This window comes from Lampetra fluviatilis, chromosome 46, assembly GCF_964198595.1.
Source record: "Lampetra fluviatilis chromosome 46, kcLamFluv1.1, whole genome shotgun sequence".
In the NCBI taxonomy this organism is placed as follows: domain Eukaryota; kingdom Metazoa; phylum Chordata; class Hyperoartia; order Petromyzontiformes; family Petromyzontidae; genus Lampetra; species Lampetra fluviatilis.
The window spans coordinates 1,341,013-1,355,778 of NC_136320.1; the positions used below are offsets into that span (position 1 = coordinate 1,341,013).

The 14,766-nt window shown below is 53.4% G+C and overlaps 1 protein-coding gene across 19 annotated transcripts in view; it reads left to right on the top strand.

Moving 5' to 3' along the window:
* Positions 1-255: 255 nt before the first annotated feature.
* LOC144947636 (single-stranded DNA-binding protein 2-like) overlaps positions 256-14,766 on the top strand; it is a 32,911-nt gene continuing 18,400 nt past the window's right edge. For 5 of the 19 annotated variants that reach the window (XM_078876861.1, XM_078876859.1, XM_078876868.1 and 2 more), the window contains exons 1-6: positions 256-383; positions 4,610-4,682; positions 6,417-6,478; positions 8,704-8,788; positions 10,062-10,136; positions 14,106-14,180. In XM_078876861.1, the coding sequence (XP_078732987.1) occupies positions 328-383; positions 4,610-4,682; positions 6,417-6,478; positions 8,704-8,788; positions 10,062-10,136; positions 14,106-14,180 (426 nt within the window). In that variant the 5' untranslated portion in view covers positions 256-327. Of the gene's footprint in view, positions 384-514; positions 583-4,609; positions 4,683-6,416; positions 6,479-8,703; positions 8,789-10,061; positions 10,137-14,105; positions 14,181-14,766 lie in introns of those variants that run through there. The other 14 variants (XM_078876853.1, XM_078876866.1, XM_078876860.1 and 11 more) reach the window with 8 other exon arrangements.

Sequence of the window (14,766 nt, forward strand, 5' to 3'; positions counted from 1 at the left end):
GTGTGTGCAAGTACAGTACACTCCATGTGTGTACTGTACTGCTGTCACAAGCCCCTCCCCCACTCGCCGCCTCCCCCGCCCCTCCCCCACCCCCTTCTTCACCTCCCCCTCCCCCCTCCAAATCCACAGCCCCTCCCCCACATCCACCCCCCTCCCCCGCCAACGAGCAAACCGCGCGTGTGCGCGCGCGCGCACCCCTCGCCAGCCAATGGGCGCGCGCCGCCTGACAGCCCGTCACGCCGGTCGCCCCTGACGACGGGGTCCTTGGGCTGGTTGGAGGGGGAGAGGTGTCCAGCGCGGGGCTGCCTGTCGGCGCGGCCAGCCAGCATGTACGCCAAGGGGAAGGGCGCTGTTGTTCCTTCGGACGCCCAGGCGCGGGAGAAGTGAGTCCGTGGCGCCGCGGAGAGACGCCGGTTCGGGCGGCGGAGTGTGCGGAGCGAGCGGCGATGTGGCCGGGCAGAGGATGGAGAGGGAGAGAGCGAGCGAGAGAGAGAGAGCGGGGGAGGAAGAGACGGGGAGGAGGAGGGGAGGCGCTCTCGCTATGGCGCCCAGGCTGGAGGCCCTAGCATGGCGGCCGCGGTGGTGATGGTGGTGGTGGTGATTGTTGTGATGTTGGTTTGTGGTGTGGTGGTGTTTGAAGGTGATGGGGAGTGGTGGTGGTGGTGGTTGATTATGGTTATTGTGCCGACGGTTGTGATGATGATGATGGTGGTGGTGGTGATGGCTCGGATGGTGGTGGTGGTATTCATGGTGGAGGGGTGGTAGTGGTGGTAGTCGTGATGATGGAAGTGGTGATTGTGATCGTGGTAGTAGTAAAGGTGGTGGTGATCGTGGTAGTGTTCAAGGTGGTGATCGTGAAATTAGTGGGAGTGGTGGTAGTGAAAATGGTAGTCGTGGTATTTGGTGATGGTTTTTGTGGTGGTGGTGGTGGTGGTCATGGTGGGTGATGTTGATGGCTTTAGTGGAGTGATAGTGGTGGTAGAAATAGTGATGGCAGTGATAGTTATGGTGGTGGTCGTGATTAGTGGTAAAGATGGTGATAGTGCTGGTTTTGGTTTTAGTGGTGATGGTTTTGTTGGTGGCTTCTATGGTGAAAGTTGAGGCTTTGTTGGTGGTGTTGGCCTAGGTTGTGGTATTGGTGGTAGTGGTAATGGGGATGTTTAAAGAAATACTGATGGTTATATTTGCGACGGTGATGATGTTTAAGATCTTGGTGGTAGTGGTTATGATTATAATGGTGGTTTGGGTTTTTAGTGATAGTTGTTGGTGGTTATAGTGGTAGTTGTGTGATTGTGATGCTGGTTATGGTTGTAGTTATATGGTTAGCAATTATATGGTTATATTCGTTGTAGTGGTTACGATGGTGGTGGTGATTTGCGTTGTGGTAATGTTAGAATGGTGTTTTTGGTGATAAGGGCTGTACCGGTGGTAGACTGGTGGTGATGGTTGTGGTCATGATGATGATGGTGGTGGTTATTAGCGTGGTGATGGTGTTGTCTTGGGTCGTGATTGCGGTTGGGTGATTATGGGGGTTAGTGTGGTGGTGGTGTTATTGGTGTGGTGGTGTTATTGGTGTGGTGGTAGGTTGGTTCTGTTCGTGTTGTTTACGGTTGTAGTAGTGGTAGGGTTGAGGTGGTATTATTGTTCAGGATTGTGGCAGCAGAGTTGATGGTGGTGGTAGTGTTTGATGCTTTGTGGTGGTGTTATTTAGGGTTGTGGTGGAAGTGGAGGGGATGGTGGTGTGTTGATCGGTTTTAGTGGTAGAATGTAGTGGCGTTGTTGATAGTGGTACTGCTTATATTTGTATCAGTGTCATATTTTTTGAGAAGGAAGGTTGGGCAGTATGAGTGGTGGTAGGGGAAATTTGTGACACCAATGATTGTTGTTGTGGTGGTTGTTGGCGGTGTTGATGTAGCGGTTCATGTTGGCCAGCAGAGGTGATTACGATCTTGGAGGCTTGTAGCGATGGTGTTTCTTTGGCTGTAGTTGTGTGACTGTCCCCTATCGCCCGTGCAGTGTGTGTGTGTGATTTGGCTGGCTGTAAGTACTGTAATAATGATTAATTCACGCAGTATTTCACGAACAACGCGGGGAGCCCTCAAGCTTCGGTTGATTTTCGTGTTGCGTTTAGAGGGGCCGGTTTTTTATTTATTGGGTCGAGACCACCACACGGTTGTGTACTCGGCTTTGTCGGCGATTTGTGTCCTCGGCTTTGTTGTGTGACGGCGTTTTGTGTACTCAGCTCTGTTGTGTGTCTGAGTTTTGTGTCCTCCGCTTTGTTGTGTCGGAGTTTTGTGTCCTCGGCTTTGTTGTGTGACGGCGTTTTGTGTACTCAGCTATGTTGTGTGTCTGAGTTTTGTGTCCGTGGCTTTGTTGTCGGAGTTTTGTGTCCTCGGCTTTGTTGTGTGACGGCGTTTTGTGTACTCAGCTCTGTTGTGTGTCTGAGTTTTGTGTCCTCCGCTTTGTTTTGTGTCGGAGTTTTGTGTCATCGGCTCTGTTGTGTGACGGCGTTTTGTGTACTCAGCTCTGTTGTGTGTCTTAGTTTTGTGTCCGGGGCTTTGTTGTCGGAGCTTTGTGTCATCGGCTCTGTTGTGTCGGCGCTATGAATGTGTCTGGATGTGTTCTGCACATTGCGTGAGTGCGTTTTGTTGTTGTTGTGGTGTATGTTTTGCATCGTCGTTCGCGGTTACGTTAGATTTAAGGTTAGGATTGGATTTCAAATGGTACCGTTGTGTTGTTCAGCGTTAGGATGGCATTGGGCATGCGCGTGTTAAGGGGTGTATACATTGTGTAGGAGACTGTTGTGTTATGCTTTGGACTACATTGTGTATGCGACTGTTGTTAGGGCTTAGCACTGCATTGTGTATTAGAGCGCGTTCTGTTACCGGTCTGGGTTACGGGTGCATCGTGTACGGTGTTGTGTGAGTGTTAGGCCCGCATTGTGTAACGAAGTGTTGTTTTAGGACTGCGTTGTGTATGATTAGTGTGTACAGTGTTTGTGTCGCAGTTTATCTGCAGGGTTCAGGGCTTTGTGTTCCATCATTTTGGATGCATTGTGTATGAGGTTGTGTTCGAATTATGGCTCTGTATTGCATACGATCATGTTGTGCTGCAGATAGGGTTGGAGTTGTGTATGATATTGTGTTCGTGTTAGGGCCCGCATTGTTAGGCCTGCGTGGTGTATGATTCGTATGTTCTACAGTGTTCATGTCGCAGTTCACATGCAGGGTTCAGGGCTTTGTGTATATGAGGCTGCGTTGGTGTAGGGCTAGAAAATGTGTTTCACGATCCTATCTTGATTTGAATCAAGATAGGGCTGTTGTGTTCTTTTATACTTACGTGACTTTACCGAAAGAACCAGAGTCTGTTGTGTAACGTTTTGGTCAGGCTGTAGTGTTAGGGCCAGCGCTGTATTGTGTCGGATAGTGTTGGGGTTAGTGCTGTGGTGGTGGTGGTGGTGTATTGTTAGGTTTAGGCCGGTGTTGTGTGCGCTATTGTTGGGGGCCAGGGCTGTGTTTTTTGTTCTCGGTGGTGTATTGTTCTGGTTATAGGACCATCGCCGTGTGGTTTAGTGTTCGGGATACGCCTGTGTGTGGTGGTGTAGCCTTCAGGGCTGTGTGTGTGTGTTGGTTAGTGCTAGGGGTGCTGTGTTGTGCATGCCGCATCCCGGGACGGTGCTGTGATTGTCTTCGTGATCGCGCTTTGTGGTCTAAGATTCACGTTCCGCGATGATGGAGTCGCGTTGCGATGAATTCGGGGCTGTGCTGGCGTTTTGACCGGGCCCCTTTGGCTCTGCGTGGCGAGGCTGTGATGACTGTGCTTTGTTGAGCTATCCGATGTAGCGGCTCCGGCTTGCGTGTTTTTGGTGCGTGCATTGTGTGGCTACGGCCATGCCGCTGTGTACGTTGTTTTGAGGCCTGCCGGAGCTTCTTCCAGCTGTATGGAATATTGAATGAGCGGGGGAGCAATACATCGATTTATAGGTTGTAAATCCAGCCGCTGGCTCCGGAGAACGACGGGCGTGAATTCCCCCGACTCGTGACGGCAAATAAGCGTCATCGCCGTCGCTCCGATGCGTCTTCCGTTCCGACCGCCCCTTGGTTCGTGCACGGGTGTCCGACGTTTCGCTCTCTCCGGCGTTTGCGCGCCGTGCGGGAACCGCACGTGGCGGCACAACCCGAAAACGCAGTCGGAGAGAGCCGCGCGGCACAAGCCGCGAAAGCCCACGCGGTGTGGCACAGCGATTGTGTGTGTATGTGGACGTACGTCGGCACTCTGTGTACGAGTATCTGATGCACGTGGGGGCACGGCGGCGAGCGGCGGCGTAACGAGGTTAGCGCGCTACGAACTTGGTGAGCCGAGTTCGATTCCCGCTCGCGCCGAACACCGGTGACGATTATCTGAACCGGTCCTGGGCCTCCCCGAGGTCGACTGAGTCTCAGTTGAGTACCTGGTGCGGTGTGTAAACATCGCTACTGGGGAGACAAAGGTGGCCGTGCGTGGTGCTGACCACCCAGCCGTACTGGCCTCTTAATAGGTGCGCGGTAACAGGAATTGCTCCTACAGTCTGTTAAGGCTATACGGGGCACCTTTGTCTGTGTCTTTGCAGGTTGGCACTCTATGTGTACGAGTATCTGCTGCACGTGGGTGCACAGAAGGCGGCACAGACCTTCCTGTCCGAGGTGAGAGCCCCCCCCCCCCTTCCATTTCTTCACCCCCCCTCTCCCCCTACCATATTTCACCATTTATCCGTGAGCTGTTGCCGGCATTGCCGCCCGTAGCGGGTAGGTTCCAGTAATCGACGCCAAACCCCTCCCCCCCCCACAGTCGAGGCTGCAGTGCGGTGGAGTGCTTCGTTGGGGTTGTTAACTTGGGTCATTTAGCGTTATCGATAATCGCATGCAAATTGACGACAAATTGATTGTCGCTCTTGCCGCACAGCGTCCAATAACCAGAGAAGATTGCGCACGAGGGGCTCAGGATAACCGGGAGCGCAGTGAAAGGTTTTGTGCGAGAAAACAATGGTAGATGTCCTTCGGAGGTGGGGCACAAACGGGAATATGCAGCAGAGCGTGAGAATCAAGGGCAAAATTTAAAACCGACCAAGGATCAAAATAATGAGTTAAAGATTTGCACGGGAGATGGACGGGAGTGATTTTGGAAAGTTGAACCTAATAATGAAATACATCATACCAATGTAGCCAAAGAAAAAACCTCCTTTTTTATCGGCGCTTACCACCCATTATGATCACAAACTTGGACATCAACGAAGGAACTGGGAAATGGGTAGGTTTGCAAATATGCACGGAGAGATGCATGCATGAGAGAAAATGGAACGCATTGGCATCATTTTTATTGTTAATAAAGTAAAAATCTTAATCATAATCTTTATTTAGATGGGAGGAAGTATGAGGGGCTTGCAGAGGAGACATCTCCCATTAGGAGACGGATCCGATTAGCACGGTTGGCTACGTACGATGCGAAAGAAGTTGAACAAAGAGACATGCAAACAGACGGAGCGATCACCGGCGGTGGGCAAGCGTCACATCAGAGTAACGGCCAAAAGGAGGGAATAGCACCCGCGATACAGTGTCGTCTGCGGACATGCGAGCGATGAAATCAGCTGCGTGTACGCGGAGACGCTAAGTGGATTGCTGCGTCGCAGGGACCGCGAGAGTGGGCGACGGCTTGGGGGAGAGGCCAGGGCTAAATTCCAGCTGGGTCTGTGCGGGTCAGCGACCCCCCCCCACTCCACCCCAGCACACCACATCTAGTAAATCGCACCCCTCGGTGTGTGGGGTTACTAGCAAAGGCGGTCGGGCGTGGTGCTGGCCACCCAGCCCCTCGTGTACCGTGCCGGCCTTCATAGGTGCTACTCGCTAACGGCACTTGCCCCAACGGTCTGTTGAAGACTATACGGGTGATCTTTGTGGTTACGAGTCAATGTGCCTACTCCAGGCTTCCAGCAACTAGGACATTTTGCAGTGAGAAATTAAGCCTTGAGGGCGATGGGGGGAGGGGGTGGCAGGCCTTCATCCAGCAGTGAAGTGAACATGGCTGATGATGACGATGATTAATGTTAAGATGTATGTGTGTGCGTTGGGGAGCGTTGACGCAGTGGTTCGCGCAACTGCGCTATGAACCCGGCGACTCGAGTTTGATTCTTGCTCACGGCCATCACCGGTAACAAATATCTGAACTGGAGTTGGGCCTCCCTTGGGTCGATTAGGCCATAAATGAGTACCTGGTACGGTGTCCAAACATCGCCGCTAGGGAGACGGCTGGGCGTGGTGCTGGCCAACCCGCAACCGCATGTGCCGTGCCGGCCTTCACAGTTGCTCACTGACAACGCTCGCCCCAACAGTCTGTTCACGGCTACGCGGTGGGGGATCTTTGTCTTTGTGTGCGTGTGACAGATCCGATGGGAAAAGAACATAACTCTGGGTGAACCGCCGGGGTTCCTACACTCGTGGTGGTGGTGAGTGCCGCACAGACACAGCCAGAGCAGGCGGCCGCGATGCACGTGCCCCCCGCTTTGGCTTGGAACAAAGGGAGCCCCCCCCCCTCCCCGCCCCCCCCCCTTCGTTCGTAGCTGGCAGTGCCGTGCGCGCTGTGCGTGTGAATGCTTTTGGCGACGGAGTTGTGAAAAGGACCCAAAGCCGGTGCCCTGTGACCCCTGACGGTGGCTGGCAGATGGACTTGGTGGGGGGGGTGTGGAGGAAAAGACGTCTCGCCACAGTTGAGGATGTTTTCTGGTTGTCTTCCCGTTGGTGTAAATTGTTTTGCATTTTAAATTAAACCAATGTCTGCAACTGACGAGAGAACCGAACGCAAACGGAAAGATGGATTAGGCCGAGAGCTTTCGCATGTGCGATGCGTACCTTGGTGGTGTGTTTGTTAAATTCTACGTGCGTTTAACGTGGGTTTTGAACACTGCACAGAGCCGGCCCACCAGTAGTAGTGATAGCTGAGTTCAATCTCTGTCTGGGTGTTTATTTGGACTCTTGTTATTTAGTATCAATACAAACAACCATCTGAGTGATGATGGATTGAGTATTAATGTCACACGTTTATTTAGACAGAAAATCCACGTAGAGTCTCAAGACAGTCTTTCAGGAGGGTACCGAATCGGGTGGGATTTTTCACCAATTCCATTCAGTGTTTAGCTTTTTTGAGGAAACCGGAGGACCTGGAGAAAACCCCACCAAGCCATGCCACCTCCAGGCCACCTTACAAAACCACCACACCATGCCGCATCCAGGCCACCTTACAAAACCACTAAGCCATGTCACCTTACAAAACCCACCACGCCATGCCACCTTACCAAACCACCACGCCATGCCACATTCAGGCCGCCTTACCAAACCACCATACCTTGCCACCTTACAAAACCACCACACCTTGCCACGTTACAAAACCACCACACCTTGCCACCTGACAAAGCCACCATGCCATGCCACATTCAGGCCACCTTACCAAACCACCACGCCATGCCACCTTACAAAACCACCACACCATGCCACCTTACAAAATCACCACGCCATGCCAACTTACAAAACCACCACACCTTGTCACCTTACAAAACCACCACGCCATGCCACCATACAAAACCACCACGCCATGCCACCTTACAAAACCACTACGCCATGCCACCTCCAGGCCACCTTACAAAAACCCCGGTGGGCGCCAAGCCCTGCCTGGCTCCACCCGCGATGATCGTCCAAGACGCAACGACATTGGCCTTCACAGGCTAATTGCACCTCAGATTAGAACGGTTGGCCGTGCGAAAGAAGTACAAAATACATGCACACATACGTACACACAATCTCACTGCCCCACATTTACTGCCGCCCTCAGCTGTTGGCTGGTGCACAGTGTACGTGGCACGTGTCCTTTTGTACCATGGATTATTGCAGCAATGTACATGAAATGCCGTTTCCATCTTTGCCGTCATGGGACACATGCTATGAGATTAATGTTCAACTTGCTATCTCACCAGTGCTTGCAGGTGAAACCCTGTGTAACGTTTAAGTAGGCTCGTCTGGCACGGCCTAAAGCAATCGTCTTTATGGCATTCCTGTGAAACTTATTCCGCCTGGCTTAGCCAGGAGAGCCTCACTGACTCTCGAATCGCTTATTTAGGTGAGGGCTCTGCCAAGTTTTATCAGTAGGAGACGCCGTTGCTTCTGTGCGTAATCTCAAATGAGTAACTTGCAGGTATTTTTTTTAGCACGGGGTCGTTTGGCCAATGCCAGTTAGCTTGTTTCCTGCAACTTATAAAATGTCACGGTATGGCAGAAATGTACTGTGCGCACATCTGCGCTATGACGTCACGCCCCCATATCCCACAGAGCTGAGTCGGGGTAGTGGTTCACGTTACTCCCCCTCCACCCACCTCCCCTCCACCCCGGCCGTGTATCCCATGCAAATAAGCGGGCGGTGCTAGTTGGATAAAAAGATGCAAAGCATTTAAAGAAGGAAAGTGGCACTTGACCTGTGGTTGTTCGTAACCCTGTGCTTGGCTCGTGGCTGTCTGACCCCCCCCCCCCGACTCCTCCCCCCGTCGTGGCGTTGTCTCGTTGTGACCCCCCCCCCACCCCCCTCGTGGCATTGTCTTTATGTGACACCCCCACGGCGGTGTTGTGTCGTTCTGACGGCTCTCCCCCCCGCCCCCCCCGTGACGGTTGTCTGATGTCCGCGCAGCGTTTTCTGGGACCTCTACTGCGCCGCGCCCGAACGCAGGGAGACATGCGAGCACTCGAGCGAGGCGAAGGCCTTCCACGACTACGTGAGGACGACCACGCGGCCACCACGCACACACACACACAAGCGCAACAGTGTTGCTGCCCTGTGGCAATACGTACAATGCGTGTTTTCGTTAACGCGTGGGTTTGTGCCGGACCGCCCGATGATTCATAATGTGTGGGTTAAGGACTACGTTAAGGCCCTTCACCCCCCCACCTACGACGCAGCCAAACAAGTGAAGTCGGGCGTACGAGTGTTTTGATTGCGCTAATTATCACTCATTGTTTCAGCTCAGCTTGGTTCTAATTGGTTCAGCCCACCAGTTCTAATTGACGCAGCCCACCGGTTTTATTGCGTCTTGGCGCAGTTTCGAGCGAAACGTCGTATATCCATACCTGTCAATCCCTTATCACAGTCCAATTCAGATCTTATTGGTCAGCCTGTGCCCTGATAAATTGCAGAGTTCATCCTACAAAGTCCCATCACAAGGGAGAAACAGAAACAAACAAAAAAGTCCGTATTGAAACGGCTGTACGCCGTATGGACCTGAACGTATTTTCCTTGTACAATAATACGGGGTAAACCGTACGGGTTGACACGGTGTGTGTATCACGGTGCTTAACTTTGTCGCGCCAAATTGTCGTTAGGCGCATTCCCAGTTGATTGACATCATTGCGGGTGGTGATACGTCACATTTGCACTGATGACTCCGGCACGCAAAGGCTAAACGGTGGCAAATTACGCCGAAAAGCGTACAACAGCGGCTTCGGCGCGTCGTATTGTCGTCGCGACGACTACAGCTACGATTATCGCGCACTCGCGTGTTAAAGATTGGGGGGGGGGCGGCCGCCGGTTTCGAATCATGAACCTCTTGCTACAATTGGTGAACGCGCACTACCTGTGGGTCGCGTCACCGCCCCCGTGTCCACCGTATTGAGGATTGGAGCAAAGGAGATGCAATGGGAAGGGCTACGGAGACTTGCACCAAGACCCGTAGACTCGCACAGAGGCGCACAGAATCACGCAGAGACCCGTAGACTCGCATAGAGATCCACACAGACTTGCGCAGAGACCCATAGACTCGGCACAGAGAGAAGAAACGTGCTGGTATATAAAGCAATGGAAATAACAGCCTGTGAATTCGCCAATTTCTATCGGAGTTGAAATAAATGGGTTTTGTTAAGAGAAGCGATTTAGCGGGGAACCACCCCTGAATGAAGCCAGCAGTTGGAGGATGAGTATGGATGCTGTATACACGCGCACAGCGTCGCCCGGATCGACGCCAACTGTTTCCGTACGTGCACTGTCGTTTCCAGACGGCAGCAGCTGCCGCCAGCCCCGTTCTGGGAAATCTCCCGCCGGGAGACGGAATTCCCCCAGGATTTTACCAGGTGAGTCACCTGCCCTTCTGCACACCGAGAATATTCGCAGAATACGAGGAGGGGGGGTGGGTACGAGTGAATGGTTATTTGTTTTTCTCAATTCGATTCTGTTCCTTAACGACGGTAATTTACGTCTCGTACAGTCCAAAAAATATAAACGGCGATCCGTGTCGACGAATGGTGATCCTTGCGCCTGACGGCGGGCGCGTTGAAACGCGGCGCGTGAGAACCGCCGTGGGTTTTTTCTGTGATGAGCACGAAGCCAATCGTGCCAGCGGTACCCATCCACTGCTGGATGTGGCCTCCACGTGTCGAGTGGGGGTGGGCTGCGGGGGGGGAGGTGGGGGGGGCTATTTCACGGTGACCCCGAGGTGCGGGAGTCAAGCTCGGTGTCGCCGGGAAGTCGGGCGAAAGAAGTGGGGGAAGGACCCTTTAAGGAAGAGGTGGGCTATTAAAAGTCGGTGTAGATTTGAATGCTGCGAATGTGCAAGCGTGGTGACGTTCCAGATAGCCAGAGGGGGGGGCTGCCTTGAAGAAATGGTGCCCGGCGGTGCCGTTTCCGAATTTGGCAAAGCGTTGACCACGACGCCGGCACGCGATGGCCTGCTCTTGCGTAAGACGCCATGGGGCTTTTGTACGTCCGCCTGCCCTGAAGCAGGCGGCGTGTGTCGCGGTTAATATACCAGCGGCATTCCTCACCACGCTGGTCCGGCGTGGGTTTGGCGAAGGCGGGGAGCGTCGACGATGGAGCGTGGCTCATCGCAGCGATGGATTTGCTCGCCCCTCTCCCCTGCTGACAACGTAACCTCTGGCCGAATCACCCCGGAACGCGCCCGATCCGATTCTGCCGGCTCTCGAAAGCTAAGCGTTGTCGAGCCTGGCGAGCTCATGATTGGGGCGACCACTTCGCGCGCGAGAATAACGTAGGCGGTGGCGGCTGTGCTACGTGATGCTCGGCTTGGACGCAAGTGCAGCGAAATCTGTTGTTGTACCGTGCTTCTATGCCCCCCCCCTCTCACCCAAACCACATTCACCAGCATGGTTTAAGTATGGTAACAATAGATAACTCCACCCTTAATTACCAGGCGTAGGGGCCCCGAGTCTCCAATCGCGGTGGGGCGTCCTCTGATACTCGGGCAGGATGTTGAGTGCCACTAATGGCCCCGTATTTAGGGTTGGCTCTGCTGGTGGAACGCAACACTTCCTGTTTGTTTTTACATTTTCCAAAGACCTCGGATCGGGGGGGGGGGTTATCGGTTGGTGGTGGTTGTGGCGGCGGGGGTGGAGGGTGGGAAGGGAGGGCGAGTGCATTGCTGCGAGTGACCAGGCTGTGAGCGTGTGGCTTGCCGCACACCCACACGCAGGAGTGGGGGCACGGTGGCCTTGCGGTCGCAATCGCCGATGATCAAGATTTGGTGCCAGCGCCGAAATTGTAACGGCGAGAAAAGCGCGCGAGCGAGCGTTGACGTCCGCGCGTTTTTTTTTGGCTCGAGCGTCGCCCGTGGCCAAACCTCCCCGGCGGTGCGCCCCGGGCCCGTCGGGTCTCAAGCCGAGCAGAACGCCGAGCATGGATCGTGCTTGGATGGGGCGGCCGCCGTGCACCAAGCAGGGTTCTCGTAGTTGGGCTCCTTGGGGCGACGTGCTGGGCGGCAAGAGGGCAGTGCGGCAAGAGCCGTCCTTGCGCCCTAGTTCTACGCTGCCTTGTCTACGCTCCCTCGCCTTCACCCAAACCCGCGCTGACCGGCGTGGCGAAGTATGGTCGAGTCTCCCCCCACGCCTCCCAAAACCCCCCGCGACCCACGACCCACGACCCCGCGCAAACGTGGGAAAGCCGTCGTCCAGCAGTGGATTGAGGGTAGTGGACGTGACGAGAGAGGAAGCGCGGGATGCAAGCAAATGGAGAAAGAGGATCGGGAGCTGCTGACCCTATCAAAGAGAAATTTACTTTTTGGCTTTTTAGAATGGAGTCTCCAGGCGTCTTCCAAAGTCTATGGGTCTCTATTCCAGTCTATGGGTCACATGGCTCATGTAAAGTGTATCCCACCGAGTCTTAGGGTTGATATGCAAGTCTTTGGACCTTGTGTTGAGCCAATTCAGCGGAAATTTTGCACTACCAGAAGACCGTATGGTTGACGGGATGTGTAAATATATATTTTGTTCTGCGAAGGGACGGGTAATGGTTGAAGGAGAGCATGTTTCTGCTTACTTATTGAGGTATATTCTCCAGGACTGCTCGAATGATTATTTTGTTCCTTTGCGTGCAGCTCAGGAAATGTATTTCAGGCGAACTTAGGGGATGTGGGTGTCGAGCGGCAAGGTGGAGTGGTTGTAGCGTAGGGAGGCGGCGGCGGCGGTGGTGGTGGTGGAGGCAGTTGTGGTGGTGGTGGTGGAGGCAGTTGTGGTGGTGGTAGAGGCGGTTGTAGTGGCGACGGCTGCGGTGGTGGTTGTCGTTGCGCAGGGAGGTGGTGGTGGTCATAGCGCAGGGAGGCAGCGGCGGTGGTGGAGGCGGTTGTGGTAGCAGCGGCAGTGGTGGTCGTAGTCCAGGGAGGTGGTGGTTGTGGTGGTGGAGGCGGTTGTGGTGGTGGAGGCGGTTGTGATGGTCGTAGCGCGGCGGTTGTGGATTTTTTTTTGACCAAACATGGGCGGAGATCGCTCCCTCGGGGCTCCAGGCTAATGCAGGAAGTGATTGCGTCACTGACGACGACGGGGGCACTCTGCGTTCTAGCTCGCTGCTTGCTCCCCGGGAAAAAAATCATCGGCCCCCTGCTCCCTCCCCTCCCCCTCCCTCCCACCCCTGCTGCTCCAAACCACAACCTCGAAGGGCACCTCCCCCCCCCCACTCCATTGGCAAATGCTGCTTGCACGAGTACACGCCGTGCAGGAAAATGGGGTCGTTGAGGGAGGTGGGGGGGGCAGCCGGTCAGGGTGGGGGTCATGTCTTGTCGAGAGTTTGCCGCCTGCATTGTGGCAGATTAAAGAAAAAAAAACAGTTTGGTTTCGGTGTCATTTAGAAAATATTTGCCGTGAATCTGTGACGTTGATTGTGCCGTATTGCGGCGCGTTGTTTGGTCGATGGTGTTGCGGTATGTGGCCTCGGTAGTGCACCTCGCCTGGCACAAAGTACCGTGGTGACGTCATCGCCACTGAGTGGTGAATGGCTGCTTGTTGTTGTTGTCGTTATTGTACTCGTGTGTAATGGGAAAGCAAACGTTACCCCGCTACCACCGCAGTTGAGTGAATTCTCACTTTTTTTTAGCTGCCATGCCCGTCACGATTTAAGTCTTTTTTTTTTGTCTCGTTTTTACCGACTCATTCGGAGAGTTTCTTGTCGATCTGTCTCGTGTAACAGCTTCGCTTGCTCCATTGGTTTCGCTTAAACTCTGAACAATTCATTCTTACACGGCCATGTGCATCGTTCATGCCATGGGTGTGATGCGGTCACTTCACTATTATCCGAGGTAAAATGGGGGGGGGAGTGGCGAGGGATGACCCAGAAAAAAAAATTATGGACGGTGGAAAATGCACGTACATTTGTAGACTTCGCTGTCCGTTTGATTCCCGACCGACGTGTAGGTGATGTTTATGGATGTTGAATTTCTTTTGCACTGTACGTAGCCAGCCGTGCTAATCGGAGGTGCGGGGAAGGACAACAAACTAAAACACAAAATGCGTGGGCACTCGGGTCACCCATCCTCAACGAGTGAGGAGCAGCTAATTAAACCCCTGTGCACTTCCAAGATGTTTTTTCTGCCAGCGCCGATAATTAATCCAGGGCACGGATAAACCGCTCACGGGTTATCGGGAGAGCGAGCAGAATTGTGAACATCAACTCTCGGGAAACAAGAGGCGGCCGGGCGTGGTGCTGGCAACACCGTTCCATCGTGTGCCGTGCCACCCTTAATGGGTGCTGCTCGCTATAACAGCACTTGTCTTAGAGGTCTGTTTAGGCTATACGGGGGACCTTTGTGCTTTTTTCAGGGTCCTCCTGGCTCCCAGCATTCCCCTCACCCACAGCCCCCACCAGGGCCTGGAATGATGGGTCCGCATGCACAGGTACGTGAACGCGCGCACACACACACACACACTCGGGTAGTATTACGCGTACGGCTGCAATGACTGACTAATTAAATAATCGATTCGCCTATAGAATGTGGCTTCCATGCTATGAATTAAACTTTGCAATTAGTTTGCATTTTATTTGTGGAAACTGAAGCAATGTCTATTCGTGTGTTTAATCGCGGGTTTTAATTTCTTCCCCGATTTAAAAGTGCTTGGCCTTTCCCAAAGAAGTGCATTGTGGTCCTCTTCACCATCAATGTAAATTTTAACCAGGTGTGACGGAGTGGCATTTCTTAATTTTCTCGTCCCACTTTCCCACCCGCCCTGCCACAATGTTCATTGCATGACAATGTCGTGAATGGACAATTAAAGACAAGCCACAGAAGTGTGATTGTGGCCATGCAACTCCAACTATGGACCATATATCAGTCTGCGCTACTTCAACAGAGAATAGCAAAACTGCACTAACTCTCTCCTGAAGCCGCCAGCTCGTCGTGGCGAGTAGACCTCGACGTTGGCATTTGGCTCCTGAAAATATTGCCACGCATGATTGGAACCGCGTGACATTGAAACCGACGTT